The sequence below is a fragment of the Brassica napus genome, chromosome C6, assembly GCF_020379485.1.
Source record: "Brassica napus cultivar Da-Ae chromosome C6, Da-Ae, whole genome shotgun sequence".
In the NCBI taxonomy this organism is placed as follows: Eukaryota; Viridiplantae; Streptophyta; class Magnoliopsida; order Brassicales; family Brassicaceae; genus Brassica; species Brassica napus.
The window spans coordinates 15,634,137-15,658,921 of NC_063449.1; the positions used below are offsets into that span (position 1 = coordinate 15,634,137).

Here is a 24,785-nt window from a genome sequence, read left to right on the forward strand (position 1 = left end):
CCCATGAATTCGGTTGTACCTCGTTGGTATTCTTCCGTAAGCAATCTCGTGTTCGGATCCAAATGAGGTCGATCGATCCAAGAACGAAAATAATTTGAAGAAGACATATTTTTTATGAATCAAATTCGTGTGTAAATAGAGTAAGAGGGAGGATGAAGATATGGAGTGAATGAAGAGGAAGAGGAGTGCTTGTATTTATAGTTTAAATCCTGCCGACAGACCGAGGAAATTCCGACGGAATTCCGACGCCAACGGCTAGTTCGTTGGAATTTCCTCGGAATTTTGTAAAATCCCCCAACGGCTCTCCAACGGCTATAATATTTCCTCGGAATTCATCGGTTTTTTCCGAGGAACACATATTTCCTCGGAATTTCTTCGGAATATTTCGACGGATTGATATTTCCTCGGAATTCCGTCGGTATATTCCGAGGAAACCAAATTTTGTGTTTCTCGGAATTTCCTCGGAAATTCTTCGGGATATTCCGAGGATTTCATTTTCCGTCGGAATGTCCGTCAAAATATCGTTGTTTTCTTATAGTGTAAGACAACTAACTTTTATTTAAGATCTCACCAAAAGAGTGTGATTCTCCTTAGACCATCATTATCGGGGCCTCTTATAAGGTCTCTTAGTTTAATTATGAATTAAAAAAAAAAAAGAAATAGCAATAAATACAAGGGACGACTCTTAATTAGGCTACACAAGAGACGCCTATTGTAACCCACATGTCATCTCCTCCGATCCATCTCCCTCTCTTCTACGTTCCTCCATTTTCTACGAAATCAATCATCGATCAAAACTGGTTCGATCGATGAACAAAACTATGAAATTGGATGTGAATCGATGGATTAATAAAAGAGAAAGAAAAAAAGAGAGTCTTTTCTCTTTCTTTTGCGAGAGAGAGAGAGAGAGAGAGAGAGAGAGAGAGAGGAACAGAGCTCTGATAATGGTGAACTTGGGCTTAACAGAGCTCTAACAGTCGACTCCTCTCCTCCAATCGAGGAGGAAGAACCCAAAACGCAGAGATTCGACCCAGGCGCCCTTCCTCCGTTACGTCGTGAGAGATGTGCGATCGTGTTTGCGTTGGCTGCTGGAGCTGCTTACCTCAACAATTGGCTTGTTTGGCCTCTCTATTGGTTTGCTCAAGGAACCATGTTCTGGGCTCTCTTCGTTCTTGGCCTCTATTCTTGTCCCTTACCATGGCTGGTTCGTTTTGCTTTCAAACCTATCTCTGGGAAGCAACTTGCTGATTATTTTTGTCTTCTACATGTTTAAGTATATGGCCTTTGATTGATCTGCAAGAGAATTAGCCACAGAACTCACCACCAGAACCATGGACATGTTGAGAACGACTAATCTTGGCATCCTGTAAGTTGCTTTCTTGTTGTCTTGTTTCAGTGTTGTTGTGTTTCTCAGATGAAGTTTTTATTTATATAATATTTTTGTAACTGCAGATGTCTGAGAAAATCTACAAGAGTTTAGACAAACCCACTCGGTTCTTTAGATTTACACTGCCTCTTGTGATGCTTGCTTATCCTTTCTACTTGGTAATTGAAGTGGGTTTCAATCAAAGTAGTTAGCTTTTCAGCAAAGTTCAAAACTTTTTAAGAATTTTGTCGGAAAGAGTTTCAAAAGACTAGTTTTATGGGCAATGGCTTTAGTACTAAACTTCAATGTTATAATGTTTCTTTTAAAGATCTTTCATTAGTAGTGAAATCACGGGTGTTTAAGTGTTTTTTTTTAAGGTTTGACGAGTTGTTTCTTGTCTGTTTCATGCTAGTTCTGTTGATGTGTTTGTTGTTTGTTGTTGTGATCTTATGTTTCATATTCTTGTTCTTATGTTTCATGTTATTGCATCTGGTTATTGATTCATCTTCGTCTTTCAGGTCAAGACAGAGTCAAAGAATGGAGCATTGGGAGTTTTCTTGTGTCACGGAGTGGAGGAAGTCTTGTAGTTTTCTGTCTTGTTGTCTTGTAGCATTGGGAATAAGCTTGTAGTTTTCTGTCATGGAGGAAGTCTTGTAGTTTTCAGTCACTTTTGATCACACACATACTCTCTCAGATCATCTTGTGTAGACATGTTTTTCATAAAATATTTTTTTTTGAAGAACTCTTAACTAAGAGACTTGCATTGGAGATAGTAAATATTAAAATCTCTTTAGCTATGTCTTTTAAGTCACTTTACTACTTAAAAACTATTAAAAAATAATTAAGACAAGAGGTCAGGGGCGGAGCTAGAGAAAAAATTTGTGGGGAGGCAAAATAAAATTATGCATAGAACTAAGGATAGGTTTGTTAAAAGATAGGGGGGCAAATTGAAAACTAGTCAATGTTTTACACTGAATCTTTAAAATGAGTCGGGGGCAGCTGCCCCCCTGTTATTATGTTGTTATTATGTGGCTCCGCCACTGCAAGAGTTTTGGGATAACGATGCTCTTATAGCCAGGGTTTTAGATTCCATACTTTTTTTTTCAAATAAAAGGAAAATGCACTGCTAAACTTGAGGAGTTATCTCATCTTATCCGAAAAATCCACTCATAGTTTAATTTTCTAAAATAATATCTGACTTGTTCAAATTTCTATAAAATTCCAATTTTTAAACATACATTTCATCTTATTTGCTCGCTTTATCTTTGAGAATAGGTCAAACAAATTGAGAAAGAATATTCTTATACTTCTTGTTTCAGTTGTATGCTTTTAGATTAAAAAACATACTAATAATTATAGAAAATCAAAAAGAATTATTAAAATAAAATTTAAGATAACTTAACCAATAAGAGATTACCGATTCCAACATCTCCGGGAACAAAGCAAAGCTTTCTCTTCTTTCTTTCTTTTTTATTTTCTTGGGAAAACAAAACCAGACTTGCATGCTGTGAAGACTCTGAAATGCAACCATCGCATCGCCTCTTCTCTCGTCTCTTTCATTCTCCGGTGAAGGGTTACAGCAGAGCGACAAATGTAGGCGGCTCACTTCACGTATTGTTGCAATTCGACGACACAAACAACGGAGCTGTAGAGACCCATCGGAGTTTTAGCTCTCTTATCCGTTCCACTTGGCAGTTATCTAGTCGAGGTCTTGGCGGCGTGCGATGCTCTGTTTCGCTCGATAGAGATGTTCCCCTTATTGAGCTGTATACTTCTCACCGGAGTATGTCTTCTTCTTCTTCTTCTTCTTCTTCTTCTTCTTCTTCTTCGTTGTCGTAAATTTTTATGGGTTTACTGAGTACTAATGATAGTGTTGGTATAACAGATTTGTTCACTCGGGCTAAACAAGCCAAGAGAATTGAGATCAATGATCAACATAGGTAATATGCCTTTTACTGTTTTCTTGTAATGTACATCTATTGCATTTCCTGTTACGTAGATACATTTAGTATTCATGGTTTTTTAAGTTTCAAAAGTTGAAAACTTTGCTCTGTTTCTGTATCCTCTTGGAAGATTCTGTCTGGTGTCTTTGTTTTTTTTTTATTCCGGTAGAATATGACGTTTGCTAGCTTCTTTCTAAGTTTAGTTTCATAGTTTATGTTTTGGTCTTATGTACTTGGCGTAGAGAATCATGAGGGAAAGCTCTCTAGCTAAATATTTATGTGGTCCTATTCCTGAGTTCTGATTTTTTTTTTTTTGGTGAAACATCTTGCAGTCAAAGAGCTGTCACTACTGCACTATGGTGCAACTTCCTTGTGTTTTCTCTCAAATTTGGTGTTTGGTGGACAAGTTCTAGCCATGTCATAATGGCTGAAGTTGTTCACTCCGTCGCTGATTTTGCTAACCAGGTCTGTTGTTCTGTTTTATAGCTTTACTGTCCAGGTTAATGTATTGGGTAATAGGTGCAGAGGAACTGATACATTTTGATGTTGGTAGGCGCTTCTTGCTTATGGTCTCAGTAGCTCAAGGCGTGCACCAGATGCTATTCATCCGTGAGTCTTCATTAATCTTATATATTGTATGGAAGTGGAACAGAACAATTTCTTATACCAAATTTTGTCTCTGTGCTCAGCTATGGCTACTCAAAGGAAAGATTTGTATGGTCTTTGATATCTGCTGTTGGCATCTTTTGCCTTGGGTCTGGTGCTACCATTGTTAATGGAGTACAGAACTTGTGGACTTCTCAGGTACTTTGGCTTGGAACTTTATCTGCTATTTGATCTTCTGGTTTATTAGATATTTTTTGTACATTATCATCAATTTTGATAAATTATTCTCAGCCACCTCCAAATATGGAATATGCTGCTGTGGTAATTGGTGGCTCTTTTTTAATTGAAGGTAATAAATAATTTATTCTTAATCTTTCTGCATCAAGCCAACACTAATTAATAATCTTTAAATTTCTTAAAAGGTGCATCACTTCTAGTTGCAATACAATCTGTGAAAAAAGGAGCTGCACAAGAAGGCATGACCATAATGTAAGATCATTTTGGTTGGGTCACATATGTTAAGGAATAAATGTGATATGACCATTAATAAGTTTGGGCATAAAATGTTATGAAATATTATATGTGGATGCCTTATGTGATTTCTAGTTTAGTGAAGGGTTGAACAAGAAATTACTTCTACATCATGGGTTATGGTCCCCAATGCAACCTAACTTGACAATAAGTAAAAAAACTCCATATCCCATCAATGGAGAGCTAAGGTCAACAAGGGGTTTGTATTGGAAGATCCATTCTCTTGCCATAGATCATTGAGTCATGGATTCACAAGGTATGTTTTCCCCTTTGTCTATTCAAATAGAGAATTATATGGTTATGAGATTCAAATTGATGAATCATAAAGAAATTAAAATTAAACAATTGGTATCAAGAGCCACCATATTGATTTTCTATTTGGATCTAAAATAATTTCGAATTTAATCTAAAGTTTGTATTTTAAATTCGAATTTAATTATTATGTGAAAATATTGGATTGTTCAATCTGTTTTTTTCTAAAGTTTATGTTGAATTTTGGGACCATGCATGTTAGATATAGATCTTTGGTTGTTATCTATGTTTAAGATTTATATCTAAATAAGGTTTAAGGTTTTATTGATGGAAAATATTGTTCATAAGGTTTATACTTTCTGAAATTTTGTTGAAAATTTTCATTTTTTTTGTGGAACAATTTTTTCCAGATTTGGTTAGATCTGTTTTTTAGGTATCTGTTTTTCCAATTTATTCTGGGCCTGCGAATTTAATTATTTTGGCCCATTTTCTTATGTTTTAAACAAGTTGGGCCAGTTTGGTACAAACATTAAGTTAGGCCCATCCAGCTTTAATTAAGTTAAAAAACAAGAGTGTGGGATTCGAACCCAGGTCGCGTGACTAAAGCTGGCACCTCCCTTGCTGCCTCCAACCACTCTCCCGCTTAAGTATTCTTGCATAAAGAACCTACATACGTTTACTTATATGTATGTGCAAGAATAAAATTCAGCTTTAAATCAATTAATAAATTTGATTATACATATTTAATAATTTGATTGGTTAATTTAATCAAGATGTCGGCCCAAAGGAAGACCTCTCTTGAGAAGATTTTTCATGAGAATTATTAAAGGAAGTATGTATGTAAGTTCATGGCGAATATTTAATCGGCCCAAAGGAAGGTTGTGTTTGGCCGAAATTTATATATATACGTGTGTGCAATATTCATGCGGATGTTGAGTCGGCCCAAAGGAAGACTTAATTTTTGGCCGAATTGTACATACAATTATGATGATGAATACATGACAATTATATGGTTTCAACATGTAAATAATAAATCGGCCCAAAGGAAGGTTTATTGTTTATCGTGGATTATTGTCAATATTTGATTGTTATTACAAGAGTACTGCTAGTAGTCAATATTACTGTCCAAAGACTTGATATTGATGTTACATTTGGTATCTTGGATGGGAAGTATAATCAGTTAAAATTTATCATTGATTTCTTCGGATATTGAGTTAACTCGGTTTTGTTCTCTCTTTTCAGCTACTTTATCTGCCAACTTAGGATCCATTCCAATTCTTACGGGTTCCAATTTTTCGGAATGGAAAAGTAAAGTGAAGATTGTTCTTGGGTGTATGGATCTTGACCTTGCGCTCAGGATGGACAAACCTTCTTCTCCTACGGATGACAGCACTTCGGAATATAAGGCTGTTCATGAGAAGTGGGAGCGTTCTAACCGCATTGGTTTGATGATCATTAAGGACACCATTCCAGAAGCCTTCAGAGGTGGTGAGGAGATCAATGATCTCAAACAGTTCCTTGCCGAGATGGATTCCCGTTTCGCAAGAAGCGATAAGGCGGAAATTAGCATGCTTTTGCATCGCTTTAGTACGATGAGGTACCATGGCAATGGAAAAATAAGGGAGTACATTTTGGAAATGTCCAACATTGTTTCGAAACTCAAGACACTTAAGACTGAGCTTCCGGCTGAATTGCTCATATACTTTGTCTTGAACTCTCTTCCTCCTCAGTTCAGTCAGCTGAAATCAAGTTATAACACACAGAAGGAGCAATGGTCTCTTAACGAGCTCATTGCATATTGTGTGCAAGAGGAAGAGAGGATGAAACAAGAGAGGACCGAAAGTTCTCATATGGTTTACACCTCTAAGGGACAGGGCAAAAGAAAGAAATTTGAGCCCACTAAGGATAATGCTGCTAAGGGTCCTACCCAAAAGAAACATGCTAAGGTTGAAGATACATGTTTCTTTTGCAGGAAGGGTGGACACATAAAGAAGGATTGCCCTAAATATCACGCTTGGCGTGCTAAGAAAGGTATGTTCCTTGCTTTGGTTTGCTCAGAAATGAACTTAATTGAAGTACCTAGAAACACTTGGTGGTTAGATTCTGGTGCTACTACTAACATTAGTGTTTCACTTCAGGGTTGCCTGAGCTATCGAACCCCAAATGATGCTGAAAGACGCATTCATGTGGCTAATGGGAGTCCGATGCATGTGGAGGCAATTGCGCATTTTAGATTGTTTTTTGTTTCTGGTCATTTTCTGGATTTGAAAGACACTTTTGTTGTACCGTCTTTTAGACGTAATTTGGTTTCAGGTCCTTGGTTAGACAGATCAGGTTATTCTTGTCTAACTGAGAACGGAACCGCTACTTTGTCTTTAAATTCAAAACTTGTTGGAACCGGTAAACTTTTGGAAAATCACAGTCTTTATATGCTTGACACTATAAACTCTAAAGATGAAAGTTTAAGTGTTGAATCAAGAGGTACTAAACGAAAGTTTGAAGATGCAAATTCAGGAACTCTTTGGCACCAACGCCTAGGTCACATCTCTAGAAATAGAGTTGAGCGTCTTGTGTCAGATGGTATATTGAGTTCCATAAAGTTCACGGATTGTGATATGTGTGTGGATTGCATTAAAGGAAAACAGACCAAGCATAAGAAATTGGGTGCATATAGAGCTACGGAAGTCCTTGAGTTGATACATACGGATATTTGTGGACCTTTCCCTACGGCTTCTTGGAATGGTCAACAATATTTTATATCATTCATTGACGATTATTCTCGATATGCATATTTGTTTCTTATTCATGAGAAATCGGAATCTTTGGACGTGTTCAAAAGGTTCAAAGCTGAGGTTGAGAACCAACTTGACCGAAGGATAAAGTCTGTCAGATCTGATCGTGGTGGCGAATACTACGGTCGGTATGATGGTTCAGGTGAACAACGTCCAGGACCGTTTGCCAGATACCTAGAGGAGTGTGGTATAGTGCCTCAATACACCATGCCAGGTTCTCCTAGCATGAATGGTGTGTCTGAGAGAAGGAATCGCACTCTTAAGGACATGGTGAGGAGTATGATTAGTCATTCCTCCTTACCTGAATCACTTTGGGGAGAGGCACTAAAGACTGCAGCATACATTCTTAATAGGGTGCCAACTAAAGCAACTGCTAAGACCCCTTATGAGCTTTGGACTGGGCGCAAGCCTAGTCTTAAGCACCTTCGGATATGGGGATGTCCAGCTGAGGCAAGGCCTTATAAGCCATATGAAAAGAAACTGGACTCAAGAACCATTAGCAGCTACTTTATTGGTTATTCGGAGCGTTCAAGAGGGTATAAATTTTACGATCCCACTGCTAAGACTATTTTTGAGACAGGAACAGCTACGTTCTTTGAGGATATTGATTTTGGGGGGAGAAATAAGGTTAAGGATATCATCTTTGAGGAAGAATCGGCTCCAATACCTATACCGATTCGTATAGTTACTTCTGATGAAGTAAATTTGGATCCTCAAGTTGATAATGAAGTCCTTCCTCCAACTCAGGTTGTCGATGATATCGTACATGAAGGTCAAACTCAAAATCCTCAAGAACTAGTGCAACAAGATCAAATTGCTCTTAGGCGATCCACTCGAATAAGGAAAAATGCTATCCCAGATGATTACATAGTATTTTTAATGGAACATGAGGAAAATCAAACTCTTTCGGAAGATGATCCCATCACCTTCCTTCAGGCAATGAGTTGTTCCATGTCGGATAAGTGGACTGAGGCAGCAAATGAAGAGTATAAGTCTATGTTAGACAATGAGGTTTGGGAAATCGTTAAATTACCAGAAGGAAAGAAACCCATTGGTTGCAAATGGATATTTAAAACCAAGAGGGATTCGAATGGTAATGTTTCGCGATATAAGGCTCGTCTAGTGGCTAAAGGTTATACTCAGAAAGAGGGGATTGACTATAAAGAAACCTTCTCTCCGGTATCTTCAAAGGATTCTTTTAGGACAATCATGGCTCTTGTTGCACATTATGATTTAGAGCTTCATCAGATGGATGTTAAGACAGCGTTTCTCAATGGAGACATTGAAGAGACGATTTATATGGTGCAACCAGAACATTTTACCTTAGGTGATGCAAAAGATATGGTTTGCAAATTAAAGAAATCCATCTATGGGCTAAAACAAGCTTCCCGTCAATGGTACCATAAATTTCATATGATTATCACCTCCTTTGGTTTTGAGGTGAATTTGGTTGATGATTGTGTGTATCAAAAGTTCAGTGGGAGTAAATATATTTTCCTGGTTTTGTATGTCGATGACATACTTCTGGCCACTAACGATATTAGCATGCTGGTTCAAACCAAGAGATTTCTTAAGAAAAATTTTGAGATGAAAGATCTTGGTGAGGCATCTTTTGTATTAGGGATCGAGATTCATCGAGATCGCCCTCGAGGAATTCTTGGATTGTCACAAAAGAGCTATATTGATAAAGTTCTTAAAAGATTTGGCATGCATGATTGCAAACCAGGAGATACCCCAATCGCTAAGGGAGACAAGTTTTGTCTCGAACAATGCCCTAAAGGAAAACTGGAAATTGAGGAGATGCAAAAGATCCCTTATGCATCAGCAGTAGGGAGTCTTATGTATGCTCAAGTTTGTACGCGTCCAGATATAGCGTACATAGTTGGAGTGTTGGGCAGATACTTAAGTAATCCGGGCATGGACCATTGGAAAGCAACCAAAAGGGTCATGAGGTACTTGCAGAGAACAAAAGACCGTATGCTCACGTACCAGAGATCGGATAATATGGAGATCATTGGGTATTCTGACTCTGATTTTGCGGGATGCCAAGACAGTAGAAAGTCTACATTAGGTTATGTTTTTCTGTTAGCCGGTGGAGCGATCTCTTGGCGTAGTGCTAAGCAATCACTCGTAACATCATCCACAATGGCAGCAGAATTAGTAGCAGTCTACGAGGCATCACTTCAGGGAATTTGGCTAAGGAATTTTGTCACATGTTTAAGGATTCTTGAAGGAATAGAAAGACCCCTCAAGTTGTATTGTGACAATAAGGCGGCCGTTATGTATTCCAACAACAATAGAAGTTCGGTAAAGTCTAAGTTTGTAGACATCAAGTACCGAATTGTTAAGGAATGGGTACAAAGTGGAAAGTTTACCATAGAACACTTAGGGACAAACTCTATGATTGCGGATCCTCTTACAAAAGGAATTGTACCTAAGGTCTTTCATGAGCATACTGCTCATATGGGTATTTTAGTGTTTGGGGATCATTCGGTTTAGTGGGAGTTTGTAATTTGTTTTTTTTTTGTTCCATGTTTTGGTTGTATTATACACACTTTCTGATCAGAAATAAAGTTTAAAGTCTTCGGCATATACACTTTGTACCATAAGGGTTAAGTTGATCTCACTAAAGTAGGACCAGTTGAAAATCGACATATACAGACCACACTTCATGTGATTTTCATGCCACATGTTTCATAATTGATCTATGTCATTTGGCTGTATTGATATTGTGACCATGGAAAGTTTAGTTACGAAAGTAATGTAACGAAAGCCACCATGATCCTATGTTGATATAATCAATGGACAAGATTGCTTATGCTCCCAGAATTAATGGCATAAAGAGCGCTCATAAAGTTTATCACATTCTAAAGCACATATATGACCCAGTGGGAGATTGTAAGATCATTTTGGTTGGGTCACATATGTTAAGGAATAAATGTGATATGACCATTAATAAGTTTGGGCATAAAATGTTATGAAATATTATATGTGGATGCCTTATGTGATTTCTAGTTTAGTGAAGGGTTGAACAAGAAATTACTTCTACATCATGGGTTATGGTCCCCAATGCAACCTAACTTGACAATAAGTAAAAAACTCCATATCCCATCAATGGAGAGCTAAGGTCAACAAGGGGTTTGTATTGGAAGATCCATTCTCTTGCCATAGATCATTGAGTCATGGATTCACAAGGTATGTTTTCCCCTTTGTCTATTCAAATAGAGAATTATATGGTTATGAGATTCAAATTGATGAATCATAAAGAGATTATATATGGCGTGGTCATGATCCTACTTCTGTTGCTGTTATGACTGAGGTATTAGTTTTCTAACTCTTGTATCAGTTTTTTGAACGCACTGCTAAATTGTTTTATGACCTTAATTGTTGTAAATGAACAGGACGGCGCTGCAGTGGCAGGTTTGGCAATAGCTGCGGCTTCTCTGGTTGCTGTTAAGATGACAGGAAATGCTATTTATGATCCTATAGGATCCATTGTAGTTGGAAATTTACTTGGAATGGTATATTCTTCCAGTTCTACTTAAATTTGTAATATTACATTTTTCTAAGACCAAAGAATATGGATTTTTACTAGGTTGCTATATTTCTCATACAACGGAACCGACATGCCTTGATTGGAAGAGCAATGGATGATCAAGACATGCGTAAAATTCTTCATTTTCTAAAGAACGACTCGGTACATTTTTTTTTTTTTTTTTTGAAACACGAACCACTCGGTACATATTTCTTCTTTTCTTTTTTTTTTGAAACACTTCGAATTGGTACATATTTCTTCTTTTCAGAACTCAGAAATATTATATTTAAAGCATTTAAATAAGAAATTTTGGGGTGTAGGTTGTAGATGCTCTATATGATTGCAAAAGTGAAGTGATTGGTCCTGGATCCTTCAGATTTAAAGCTGAAATAGGTTAGTCTCTTCAACTGTTCAGAGGATTGGATTGTTCCCTTGGTTGTGAAAATAAGAAGGAAAAAGGCATAGCCTTAGAGATTAAAGATAGTTTTCTGGAGTGATTCATTGGTCATTGTGTTTAACTGCTGTATGTGCAAACAGATTTCAATGGGCAGGTTGTTGTCCAAAACTATTTGAAGAGAACTAAGCATGAAGAGTGGGCAAAACTGGTAACTATATTTGCAGCCTTTTATCTCACTATGTGTGAACAATACCATTAGTTAAATATGTGGTTAGTTACTTTAAAAATATCTGAAAAAGTGTGGTGTTTTTGATAAGTTTCGCGAGGCTGCAAAGAAAGGAGATGATTCTGCAATGCTTAATATTATGTCAAACTACGGTATGCAACGCACCTAGTTCTTCTACTTGTGGATATAATTTTATGTTCCAAGCTTGAAACAAAATCTGAGTAAGGCATGATGTTGCAGGTGAGGAAGTAGTAACGGCTTTAGGAAGTGAAGTAATCCGGTTAGAGAAACAGATCCGAGAGCTTGTCCCTGGAATCCAGCACGTTGACATCGAAGCACACAATCCCATGGACCAATCTCTATGATCTGAAAAAAAAAAAGTTGCTCTTCTTCAAGGTCTGAGTAGTTATGGATAATTCTCTTTTGGCCTAAATAATGGAAACCAAAGCTATGGCTGTAGTAAGAAGCCTGGCGCTCTTGGAGAAATTGAAAGAGTTGATGGATTCTTCTATATCTTCGTTTCTGATACAAGTAGAAGACTTAAAAGTCTCATGAGTGACTTTGAAATTCTATGTGTACAAGAGCTGAGTTGTGATTCTGATCTATATTATTTTTTATGTACACAACTATGTTTTTGGTACTTTCTGACCGCAACAAGAACAGAATCACATTAAAATCACAGGTATGTGAGTGTTATGTCTCTATACTCGTGTAGGTTCGACTCTTTTTTGCTCTACGTTTACTCGAAAGACAAAGGATCTAGGTTTTGTTTTGTAATAGCGATGCAAAGTGATTTTTCTTGATCAGCAAGTAAACTTCATGCACAAACTAGAGAAAATTGAGCTGCTTGGTACTAGCGCATTAGGCAAGTGTGATTTTTCTTGATCAGCAAGTAAACTTCATGCACAAACTAGAAAAAATTGAGCTGCTTGGTACTAGCGCATTAGGCAAGTACGTAATAACATAAACCACTCTATTACTACAAAGACACGAAAAATTGATCTTTCAGAAACCCCACTCTCATCAAATTGTCTTTGGTTTTGCTTTTGCACCACCACAATCACACCTTATGTTTATACTTCTGGTTTTAATTACGGTACCAACGGTGGTTACACAATTATATAAGAAAAAGAAAAACCAATATTATACAACCGGTTGTGTTTTTTGGTTTAATCTGATACAGTTTTAATTTAGAGAAAATAACTAGGATATCACTAAAAAAGTTTTCGTCACAAATATAGCCTCTAAAAATAAAAATGACCAATAACACTTAATGTTTTATCAAAAGAGATAAATATACACTTATATTCCAATGGTAAATTAATTTAGACATTAGAGTTTAGAGTTAAGGAGTGGGGTTTAGGATTTAGGATTTAAGGTTTAGGGTTTAGAGTTTAGGGTGTAGGGTTTCGAGTTTAGGAGTGGGGTTTAGGGTTTAGGGTTTAGAGTTAAGGGGTGGGGTTTAGGATTTAGTATTTAGGGTTTAGGGTTTAGAGTTTAAGGTTTAGAGTTAGGGAGTGGGGTTTTGGGATAAGATTTCAAATTTTGAAAAATAAAAAAAAATTTAAATTTTCAAAAAATAAAATGTTATTTTAGTCATTTTAGCTTTTGAGTGCTATTTTGTAATATAAACTTAGAAAAATGCTATTTTGGAGATTTGCCCTTTAATTTAAGTCTAATTTATTACAAAAATCAAAGTCTCACATCGGACAAAACAAGTTTTTACGTCATGTATATATAAGTTTAGTGCACAAGTACTTAATGTCGAGTTTAGTAACGCAAGCTTGTGATCCGAGTGGAGACAACAAGGTGATGGGATATTGTCCAGATTTGCCCGGTACTGGTTAGGTGAGGTCGAGTTACTGGTCCCAAGTGGAGTTCGGCGCTCGGATCAGCTTAGGCTAGTAGTTCCGTTAGTCTCCTAGAGCGGAAAGAATATTGGACCAGTGACTTCTGAACCACCAACTAGACCGCTGGTAAGCCGGTTCCAATGGACCATCGCTTTTGGGAAGAGTGTGGGTTTTACTAAAATCCCTCACATTTCCCGGTGGGTCGACCTAAAAATTGCGAAAGGCGATGCTGTAGAGATTGTTGATCCCAACAGTGACCTTGCAGCTAGAAGAAAACCAAACATGAGCCAGCTTGTTATGGAACTCAACGAGTGTCTGGCTTTGGAGATGGCTCGTGCTCGCTGAAGAACTGGGGAGAGACAACACAAGAGACTCAGTGGTCGAGATGTCCATTAGAGATTCAGTAATCTCAACATTTCATCTCTCCTGGCTCATCTTAATTTACGTTCTTGCAAAATCTCATCTTCATATTGTGTGTCTAAATAGTAAATATCTTTATCTTTGATGCTTATATCTCAGATAGATCATACATTGCATTGTTCTAGTACAGTTGTTATGTCTGGTCGTATCCTCCGTAGTTACCAAAAGACTGGAATATAACTTACAGAAGTTTTTCTTCCCTAAACAAGACAACCCCAATGATAATAATACTTTTAACTAAAATTGGAACCGGTATAGAGCTAAACTTTGTCAATAAACAACCTGAAAAATCCCCTGGTAACTAGTTGGCTTACACTTTGATGAGCTATACCCTTTCGTGTACTTTCAAGATCACTCGTTGTTTCCCTTCATAGAGAAGTTCAGCAAAAGCATGAATACGCCAAGTGGTTCTTCTTTGAGATATAGGGAGAGATGCAATCAGTAGAAAGACCAGACGTTCCTGAGATATCCGCAGGAACAAGAACTTGAGGCTTCCCTAACGCTATCCTTTTTCCAACCGTATTTGCGTAAAACAGACCAGGAATGGCTGGCACAAACACATCACTCCTCGAACTTATGTAGAAGTCAATAACATTCTCATACTCTGAGTTTTCCAACTCAAGATACTTCGATTTCTTGCTTGCTGGCATTATCACCTCCTGCCACCCACAATCAACATCAGCAAAAAGGTAATCAAGAACTTCAGAGACTAAAAGAATGAAATGATCTGATCTCACACACACCTTAGTAAAAGTTTTGGGGAAAATGTCCTTAAGTATATTGAGTCTGCTCTCCCATCTAGGCTGAGTCAGGTATATAGTTGTATCACTCTCAAACCCAAGCTTCCTCAAGAACAACGCGATCTCTTGTGCGTTGTAACAGGTTTTGGACCCCACCGCACCTGTTTCACGGCAATTCTTCTTCTCAAGTACCTCAAGTCTCAAGTCTATGGCTACGAAACGGCCACCTGATTTCTTCAGCCGCTGAATCATCGACTCCACCAAGTCACTCACTCCTGGCTGCAACTCCAAGGAGCCAAACATTGCCAAACAAGAAACAGGATCTGTCTCGCCATCCAGCGAAGACTTCCTCAGATTCACGGAAGGGAAGTAGGTCGTGACTCTAATGTTCCCTTTTGATTTGAAGATGGGATCAATATGCTCCTTGATGTAGTCTTCTGCAACTCGAGTGGGGATCTTAACGATGGCGATGTCTCTTAGAGATACGTGGCTTGGCAGTTTCTTCACAACCTTGACAACGCTTTCCAGGCTTTTAACGAATTTATCTACATCATAGATGTCTTCAAAGTTCCTGGTCAAGCAATTAAAACTTGTTCATAAACCTCACGGAGAAACATCAAAAACTTTTGTGAAGACACAAAGAAAACACTAACATTTCATCACCAGGTTTGCTTCCTCTTATGTCAGGAAGCACAAGAGTTGCTCCAAGATGCTTCGCCACCATCACAGCATCAGTAATCTAAACAAGAAGATAAAAGTTAAAAACAACAAAAGATATTAGAGAGGAAAGAAGAGAACATCTCTTTATAGTCAAGATGAAGAGTACCTGAGAGATATGGTATTCAGGGCCATTAGTTAAGGAGAATGTAACATAACCCTTTGACGATACTGCTTCATCTACAACACCAGAAACATTGAAGCAAACCAATTTCAAAAATAGTAGAGAAGACTTAAAAAGCAGAACTGATCTGAGGAAGAAAACAAATACCAGATGAAGAGATTGACCAACAAGGTTTAAGCTCATGGCTATCCCGCATCCAAGGTCCTTTAATCCCTTCACTTACTCTAACAAGTCCATCTTCCACAACAGCTACTTTTGATCCATGGAACTCAATATCATGTGCATCTCCTTCAACTTTTTCCTGTTAAAACCACAAACACGCAAAGAAGAGAAGCATTTGGAGTTTTTAGCTATTGAAAAAGACAAAAAGCTTGAAGCTTTCACAATCATTCTCTACAAAGTCTGAGTCTTTATGATCCACATTCGATACAAAACGATATGAAATTGGGTTTTTAATAAACCCTAAACAAGATCTGTCATCCACAAATTACAGACAAAAAACAATTCGATCAGAACCCCACTTGAATTGTGCTCAGTCACTAACAGGGACATGGTGGGTTTTAAGTACCTGAACAGCATCAAAGTAGTCTCTGTGAAGCATTTGTCCGAGCATGACAAACATGGTGATGGTGAGGATTCCAGCCACAATTTGTCTCAAATCCACGCCCATTTTCTTCTTCTTCTCCTTCTTCTTACACTCTCTCTCTCTCTCTCTCTTTCGAAATGGGTTTTGAAGGGTTTCACGGAAATTGAGGAGAACTAGTGGAATGGTTAGGAAAATGCAAAAGAAGAAAGAAAAAGAGACAAGGACTTCACGAATCTGCGAGTTTCTTTTGATGATTTTGTCAAAAAGATACTTTGTTTTTATATAATTCTTTGGGTGTTAATTGTCAGTGTGACTGACGCTGTAGCACCAGCCACCGACACTCTCGCCGTGAATTCTGGTAGTTAACTCTCAACTAGTTGATTTTGATTAAACCGGATACGTACCGACTTTTGATTTTGATTGATCCGGGTTTGTTCCATTACATTCCCAAATTGCAAACAAAGCACCTATGTTTTTATGTCTAACTGTTACTTACCAAGTGTTGGTGTTGATAACAAAGAAAATCTGCAGAAGTCTTTTTCTGTTATATAGATCATTTAAAATATATAATTCAAAAATAGTAAATAAACTTTTAAATAATATATATATATATATATATAATGAATCATTGAATACTATTGTATATTTCTCAATTTACTAATAGAATCTTTCATTGTTGGTATGTACAAAATTGACAAGTGACTCACTGTATGTATTACTATTAAGCAATAATAATTTTAGTAGGTAGTCATCTGCGCCATGCGCGTAGCGAAATAATTGATTAGATTATTTATTTTACATTGTAATAAGAAATTTGTCATATAGCTTTTTAAGGTATGTGCATTCAGATATCTATTCGGATTCAGTTGATCTATTCGGATTTCGTATTTTGGAGTTAGAAATTTAAATATGATTCAAATATTTAAAAATTTTTGTTTGAGTTTGGCTCGAATCATTGCAGGTTCGGTTTGGGTTCGAGTTCGGATATCCATTTTAATTATGTTTTTAACAAAAATCCAAATATACTTAATCCTCAAAATCTAAAAATAAAAATAATATAAAACATAAAATTTTGAGTAATGTAAGACTAAATACTTAAATTTACATAAAAATAGTTCAGTTTAAATATTTAGATAGAGAAAAATATATATATTTCAGTGTTTGAACATGTTTTGTTATTTTAGATATTTTCATACGATTGAATATCTAATAGATATAAAATTTAAAATTATTGATATATTTAAGTATATAATTTTGTTTTAGATATTTTCGGTATCCAAAATATTTCAATTTGGATAAGATTCGGGTCTGGTTATTCGGATATTAAACTTTTAGACTCATTTGAGTACTTAGCCAGTTTTAGTTTGTGTTTAGTATTATTTTAAAATCAAGTTCCGTTTAGTTTTTTTGGATCCAAATATTTTACTCAAACTTACTTTCTTCTACTAATATAAAGAAACATAAATAAATGTAAAACAAATATGATGGGTTTATTTTACGTACAAAGTTATTGGGAAATACTTTAAGAATACCAATAAAAATGACTGGGCGTCGTGTCAATATTGTTGGCATGTTCTAAAATTGACGTAATCTATACCAATAACATGTACTTTCGTATAATAAATTCTTGGTAAATATAATAAAAACACGATACAATCGAGTGAAATGGGTTAGAGTTGCGTCGAAAATAATGTGATCTCTTCACACGGTACATGAATTATGTTTTCAATCGATTTCCTGAGTTTTTCTTTTCTTTTAAAACTTTTCTGATTTCTGATTTTTTTTTAAACAATTTGATTATGTTTCTAATTTTTGATATGAAAACTCTGTAAAGAAAAATAATACTTGAATAAACTAAAGATCAAACTTTGTGTGTGGCGTTTTTCACATCAATTTCCTTAATTCATAACCAATCACCATTATTTGTTGTTTTTGTATGCATAAACCTCAACCATGGCCAAGTTCGACAAAATACGAAACTTTTAATTTCTAAAAATAAAATTATTCCAGCATTTTAATTGATGTGAATCTTAATGATTTTGTAATTTATTTATTTCAACAATGGTATTATTCAGTACTTGCCCGGATAGAACTTTAATTCACTAATACAAATGTTAAAAATAAGAAAACTATAAATGATCTGACTAAACAAATTAATGTGTGAACACATTAAATTGTTTATGATATAGTTAAAAAAATTAGTATGTGAACACATTAATTGCTAAATGACTGTAAAGCTGACACATAAGTATTGTAAAATTGAAATGATTGTGAGGCTGATAAATGTCAATACGTGTATGAACACAATTATTACAAATGCTTTTATTTTAATATATAGGGATGCTGCGTAAATATTTATGTCATGCTATGGCATTTATTACATACCAATAATATATATGTAATGCATAAAGTCTGCAAAAATGTGAATTCTAAGTTGGATATATTTAATTTGTCTTTTGACATATAGTAAATTGGTTTTGTATTTTTTGATATAAATAAGATACGTTCGAACTAAAAAAAATCTACAAACGTGCGACGTAGGTCTCAGTGTTCGGTTTTCAAGTTCGGTTTTGGTTTGGATATGTTTTTTTGGTTTGATAGTTCTAGAGATTTATGAACTGTTCGGTTATTTGCAAAATTCAGTTTGGTTTTCGGCTATTTCAGTTTTGGTTCGGTCGGAGCAAAGTTAGAAATCGGCTAGATAACCAAATATTTCCAGATCTAATTTGGTTCTAGTTTTTGGGTAATTTAGATAATATGAATAAAAACGTTGGATAATTTGGTTTTTTCAAGTTAAATATTGGACAATTTGGGTTATTCATATAAAATTTTGAGTAATTCGTTTAATTATAAATATTTTCAGATCAAGAAAATATTTGGGTAATTAAGTTTATAGACAGTATTTTTAGAATATTTGGTTATTTAGAAACTAAATATAATTGATATTTTTAAGTATATAACCAACATCTTAAAAGTTTATGTACTATTTGGATTTCGGTTCGATTTCGATTTTTTATGTCAGAAATATAGGATTTGTCTAGATATTTATGAACAGTTTGATTTTAATTTCGGTTATTTTGGTTCGGTACGGTTTGGTTTCGGATAAATGTACCTACACCTAGTGCGACGTGTTCAAAGTCTTTACTATTTTCCTTTTCTAATCTGAAATGACTGTACCGTTTATTCCACCAAATTATCACATTAATCATGTCTCATGTGCCCTAAAGAATAAGCTTGAAATGGACGTCTTTTCTTAGAAAAATAATAGAAGAAATTAAACTTGTAAGGAAATTTTTTCTCAGAAAAATAAAAGCTAAAGATAAATTTGAAATGCGCATTTAAATTAGCCAAGTGTAGACCTTTTGTATGTCACATGCATATACAGTACACACCTATTCAAGTAAAGCTAATCTGTTTTCACCAAATACTCTTATGTAAGTATCATCATATAGCTTCAAATGTCAAGTGAGAATTCTGAGTAACTTCCAAATCCATCACTTTGTTCACAAAATGAGAACACTTGTATGTCTTCTCTGTCTCTTCTTTGCTCTGAAACATTGTCTTCAGCTTCATCTCCAAACCCTTTGGAGTATAACTCAAGTCGTTACCAGGTCTCATAGGATCTTCTTCAACAAGAAGCATTATGTAACTCTGCAGGTAACTCTTGTACCTCGGCACAACCGTCTTACCATGGCTTGACATATCTTCCATCTCAGTCTTTCATCCTCCACAACCCAATCTGATTGCTTTGTGTATATCTCATCAAAGCCATTAGCAAAGTCTTGTAACGTTCGTTTAATGGACTCACGGGCTCGCTTTCTTCTCGCAGGTTGAGATTTGATGGTGAGTAGAGACAATAGCTTTCCCCAGCTTTCTTTGACATATAACGCTGCGTAATAGTCTCTGTACTGCTCATGTGCGTTCAGCCAAGACTCTCCCATCATTTTCCCGAGATGAGTGTCCCTCAAGCCACAGAAGTGGCTGTGGTTGTTCATCATAAAGATGTAAGAAAGAGCTGTTTCTTTGTTGGAACTCGACCAAGCATCCAAGTTCAAAGCAATCTCTCTAAGTATGTTGTAGATGTGACCTATGAGAATCTCTTCTTGGTACTTTTCCTTCTTCCACCCCAAATCTATCTCAAGAATCTTGGACAAGACCGGCTTGTTCTTGTCTCCAAGCAGCTTGTTGCAGTACTCAGTCACAACACTCACAAGCTTAGGGACACCACCATCAAGAGGAGGGTTGTTCGGTCTTTGAAGCTCCACCTGACAAGGTAACTCCCAGAAGATCTCGCAGACACCATTAACGAGATTACTAATCAGCTCCCGTGTTTCTCTGCGTATGTCTGAGCATAGCTCCCCTTTAAACAGCCGGTTAAACTCGGTTCGAATGTTGTCCATTGTTGAGAAACAATCTAAGAGCTTTAGTAGCTTTGGTGGACTTTTCTTGCATTTGCTGATTCTTGAACCGAACCTGAGGAGCTGAAGGAGTCCTGAGTTTGAAGCTATTGCTCCAAAGCAACGCAATGGAACATCATGTTCTTCTCCAACGTCTTCAAACACTTCATAGCAGAGCTTACTCTCAAACTCGTAGATCTCTTTCAGAGCTTTCTCCATGTCAAGTCTCCATTGATCTATATCTCCTTCAGTGTCCTGCACATTGTCATCTTCTGTGATTGTTTTGTGTAGATACCCATTCTCAAACCGTTTCTGGATGACCCTTGTGCGGATCTTGATGTAAGAAGGTACACAGTGAGCATCTAATCTCTTGATGATTGTCTTCAACTTTCTCATGTTGGATTCAGACAAAACCTCCTCATCTTCGAGTATCCTCTCGAACTCTGTTTCAAGATTCTCCAATGCTATGTAGAGACTACCTCCTCTGAGATAAGCACGAGCCTCGGTCATTTGCAGCTCCTCTAGAAGCTTTATCGAAGTCTTGAACCGCAAACCACAAGGGTGATCTTCAGGCATTCCGTGTTCGGACAGGAACTGGATTGTGTCTTTAAGCCAGTCAAGAGCAAGAACACAGCTACTCGACAGAAGCTTTAACGCTTCTTCAAGACGTTTAACATCCGAAACATAACCAAGAACATCCTTACATGACAGAAGAGATCTCTCGAGTTCTTGAACCGTGACAAAAACTCTCAGAACAGCTGAGATAGGTGCAATGGTGTGACGGATATGATCAGAGAAAGGAGAAGATCTCCATCTCTCTACTTTAACATCAGCTTCTAAAGACAACAAATTGGTGTTGATCTCTTCAAGCTTGGTTCCTATCTTTTCAAGAACCAATGAGAATGTCTCTGATTTCTCCATCTCACTCTTCAATAAACTTCTCATTGCTTTAAGTCTCTCAAGGCTCATTGTTTGTTTGTTACTTAACTCACTAACATGATTCAACAACTTCACATGGATTTATAACAATCTTCTGGTAGATAAACCAAATGTCTTACCAAACCCCACCAAACCAAGCAATTACCAGTGTTATTCCGATAAGCCACAACATCAAAGATTTGGTCTTATTTTAAAAGACTTGTTGACATTTTTTTAATCATTAACTTAAAGCAAAATCTAAGTCTTGTTTTATTTGTTACAGTCAGCTCAACCATCTTTATCTATTGCTTCAACCGTTTATTCTTAGTTTCTACAGTTTGATCATCTGATCAACTTTGGCCTAAAAAGTCAAATGAAATTGTCTTCTCTTTGTCGCATTTATGTGCTTAAAGCCAAAAAAAACTACAAAATAACAACGGAGACTTATACACGAAATTCCTTACACTGGAAAATTATTAAATTTCAGTAATTTCGTGAGGAAGTAAATGAGCTGTTGTTTTCTTCAGTTTAGATTTCAATTAACCAATCAAGAAAAACAAGCCAGCAAAGCTTAGGTTTAGCTCAGTCTTAGCTTAATCTCTAAGAAACTATGGTAAAAGGTAGACGTGTACATTTGTAACTAAATGATAAAATGAACTCTAAGCAAAAAAACTAAAATTTGTATCCCATTTGTTATAATTAGAAGATTGAATACTGAATAGTTATGTGTTTTATTAATCATAACATGGGTTCCTTTATATAAGGATTACAAATCATAGAAAAAGAAAGTATCCAAAAACCTAAACCAACAAGGATTAGGAAAACTACTAATACATAATAATGGAAAGATAACAATTACAAGAAAAAAGAAATAGAGTTTCTTTTTCTCCAAATCATAAGCCGTCTTTCTCTCTCTCTCCTAAGGTCATGGCCGTCCGGTTATGGACCGGGCCGGTTATGGACATCCATCAATTGATTTATAACGCTCCCCCTTGGATGCCATAACCATCCCCCTTGGATGCCATAACCATTCAGGGATTGTAATACGCTTAATGTTGCCTCATTAAAACCTTATCAGGAAAACCCAGTGGGACAAAACCATGATGAAGTAAAAAAAGTACAACACGTACTGCTCCCCCTGATGTGAACCTCAGTGTAGGTTCTTTAGTCTACGCATCTGATGCGTGATCTTTCCTGGACGTGCAGGAAGGGAGTAATCAAATCGGCCAAGTTTATTATTGAACCGTAGTTGGACCATTTTGATCTTTCCGGTCTTTTCTCATGTCTTCTGACATCGTGTGTATATGGTCAAGAAGTGAACCTTTGCTGTCGACCACTCTATACTTTGGTCAGACATGTAGGACTATGGTCCTCGACCAAAACATCCTCACGGATACTCTCTTTGGCTATTAGCCGCCTATGACGATGTTAAAATGCTGATTGATAGGTAACAGACTGTATGAGTTTTCTCTATACTACCATCGACTATGCACTAATCTGATCGATCCATGTTGAGTCATAGACTTCTTTTATACATGTTCATAACTTGTCTCATGAGTGTCCAAGATCATGACTTGATCAATGATCATTGTTGTAATGAATTTTAAAATCTTATCTAACTATGGCACTGTGGCCAAATACACTCATGAATCTCACATGTGGTCATCGATCTCTATTGCCTTAAGCAATGCCATGTTCGTTTTTCATTGCAGTCCTATCCTTATATTGATGTCGTCTCATGACCTATGTTGCTGTAGATCATATCACACAATGAATATATATTATTAGGCCATGGACCTCGACTACACGAGCTTATGGACTAGAACACATTTGTATCCGATTGAGAAGAATAGATTAAACATCTCCTCTCAGCCTCATGACAGAGTCTTGTGGAAGTAGATGCCTTATACAGCAGCAGCAAACTGTTCTGCTATACCGGATCCTTACTTAAGGGATCTGATGTCGGATTGCAACCTGATGGCTGATCTTTCGTTTCTACTAGCATGTACTACAATCTAGTCGGTCCATGCTAGTGTTACAGATTTAATAGATAACATGTATCAGTCTACTAACCTCTTTTAGGTTTAGTATAGTTTAAACGCAAGGAAATTTCGAATTTCTTTTGTAAATGTGAACTGAATTGGATTGTCCTTATACAATTCCTTTATATAATATATATGCAGCTGCTTTGTTTCAGTCCATGAACAACTTAGGAACAATGTTGTTCTTTATCCAGTGATCCATATGCTGCTTACTACATCATTATATGTCAATCTAATTTCTTTCTTATGACCAGACCTTTGTCAATTTTGAAATTGTGTAGCAGCATCCACCACATAGGAGTTTATCTCCTTATAATCTGTTCCATGGTCTCTGTGAGTATCCTTGTGTAACAAGCTATGATCGAATGCTGTTAGTAGGAAACATGAACACCTTTAGACCTCGTGATCATGTACCATATCTCACGGTTTCTTTTCCTTCACAAGACCCATCTATTTCACTGGTTTATATCAGATGGCGTTTCTGTATATATGTATGTGGCCAATACGCCTATCTTTCTCTATAGATACTTTAAACCCCACATTTATCTTTTCAATCTAATCTTTATTCTTTATGAGTACTCTTTCGTGGGTTCTGATCCTCGTTTATATCTTTATGTTCAAGTGCTACTCTCTTATGTACAAATATATCTTTATGTATCGACACTTATATATGGTTCCATTGTGTTCTAGACATGATTTAATCGATTTGAGATTTCATTATCCAGGACCTTTGTTACCTAGTAACTTGGCGTCCCAAACTACATGGTTTGGTACCTTAGATGTTTAGCTGCGCAGCCTTTTCTCAATGTCTGGTCTGGTTTCCTTATGACCTCGGATTTGTATTCTATGCACCTTTCTCTTTTCCTTTCGAGGTTCCTTATCTTATGGAACACTTTGGTCTATCTTGTATAGACTCTGTAGCAACTTGACTGTGTCTCTTTCTAGGACATCAGATTTCGTTTGGTGCTAAGCTGGTTATGACTTAGTCATTCTTTTCTTTTCTTTTTTCGGGTCAGTGTCTGGCATCTCGATTAGCTTGCTATGTATAATCTTTTCTTTTTTTGGACGTCTATAATTCTAATCCGAGGATCTTTGCCAAGACAATGATGGTTGATACCATTCTGTTTCTTATCATTCTTTACTCTTTACCAGCTTATAGCTTTCTCCTTTTAATGTTGGATTGTCGAATTCATTGATCATACAATCCGTGTACCTGGCCACTTTCTGATCACCAATATTTGGCTCAAGGTCTCTTAGAAGTCGTGGGAGAAAGTCATAATCTTATCCAACATATATTCTCAATCCTCTTCTGAGGTTCCATCTTAGATGACACATATGTCTAT

The 24,785-nt window shown here is 36.5% G+C and overlaps 2 protein-coding genes and 1 pseudogene across 2 annotated transcripts; 1 reads left to right on the forward strand and 2 right to left on the reverse strand.

Annotated features, from left to right (window-relative positions):
* The first annotated feature begins 396 nt into the window (after positions 1-396).
* Positions 397-12,373, forward strand: LOC106430584 (metal tolerance protein C4). Its single transcript, XM_048761782.1, has 16 exons — positions 397-1,366; positions 1,453-1,545; positions 1,885-3,149; positions 3,252-3,306; positions 3,642-3,774; positions 3,863-3,918; positions 3,999-4,113; positions 4,207-4,264; positions 4,338-4,404; positions 10,758-10,809; positions 10,892-11,011; positions 11,086-11,187; positions 11,346-11,418; positions 11,563-11,630; positions 11,740-11,800; positions 11,889-12,373. Exons 3-16 carry the CDS (start codon positions 2,888-2,890, stop codon positions 12,011-12,013), a joined length of 1,347 nt encoding a protein of 448 aa, XP_048617739.1. The 5' UTR covers positions 397-1,366; positions 1,453-1,545; positions 1,885-2,887; the 3' UTR covers positions 12,014-12,373.
* Positions 12,374-13,977: 1,604 nt separating this feature from the next.
* On the reverse strand, positions 13,978-16,416 carry BNAC06G08880D (protein MANNAN SYNTHESIS-RELATED 2). Its single transcript, XM_013871392.3, has 6 exons — positions 16,068-16,416; positions 15,647-15,800; positions 15,485-15,555; positions 15,312-15,397; positions 14,662-15,229; positions 13,978-14,577 (listed from the first exon to the last, which is right to left on the reverse strand). The coding sequence occupies exons 1-6, from the start codon at positions 16,167-16,169 to the stop codon at positions 14,299-14,301; spliced, it is 1,260 nt and encodes a 419-aa protein (XP_013726846.1). The 5' UTR covers positions 16,170-16,416; the 3' UTR covers positions 13,978-14,298.
* Positions 16,417-19,405: 2,989 nt separating this feature from the next.
* LOC106430597 lies at positions 19,406-23,213 on the reverse strand (annotated as a pseudogene).
* Between the last annotated feature and the right edge of the window lie 1,572 nt (positions 23,214-24,785).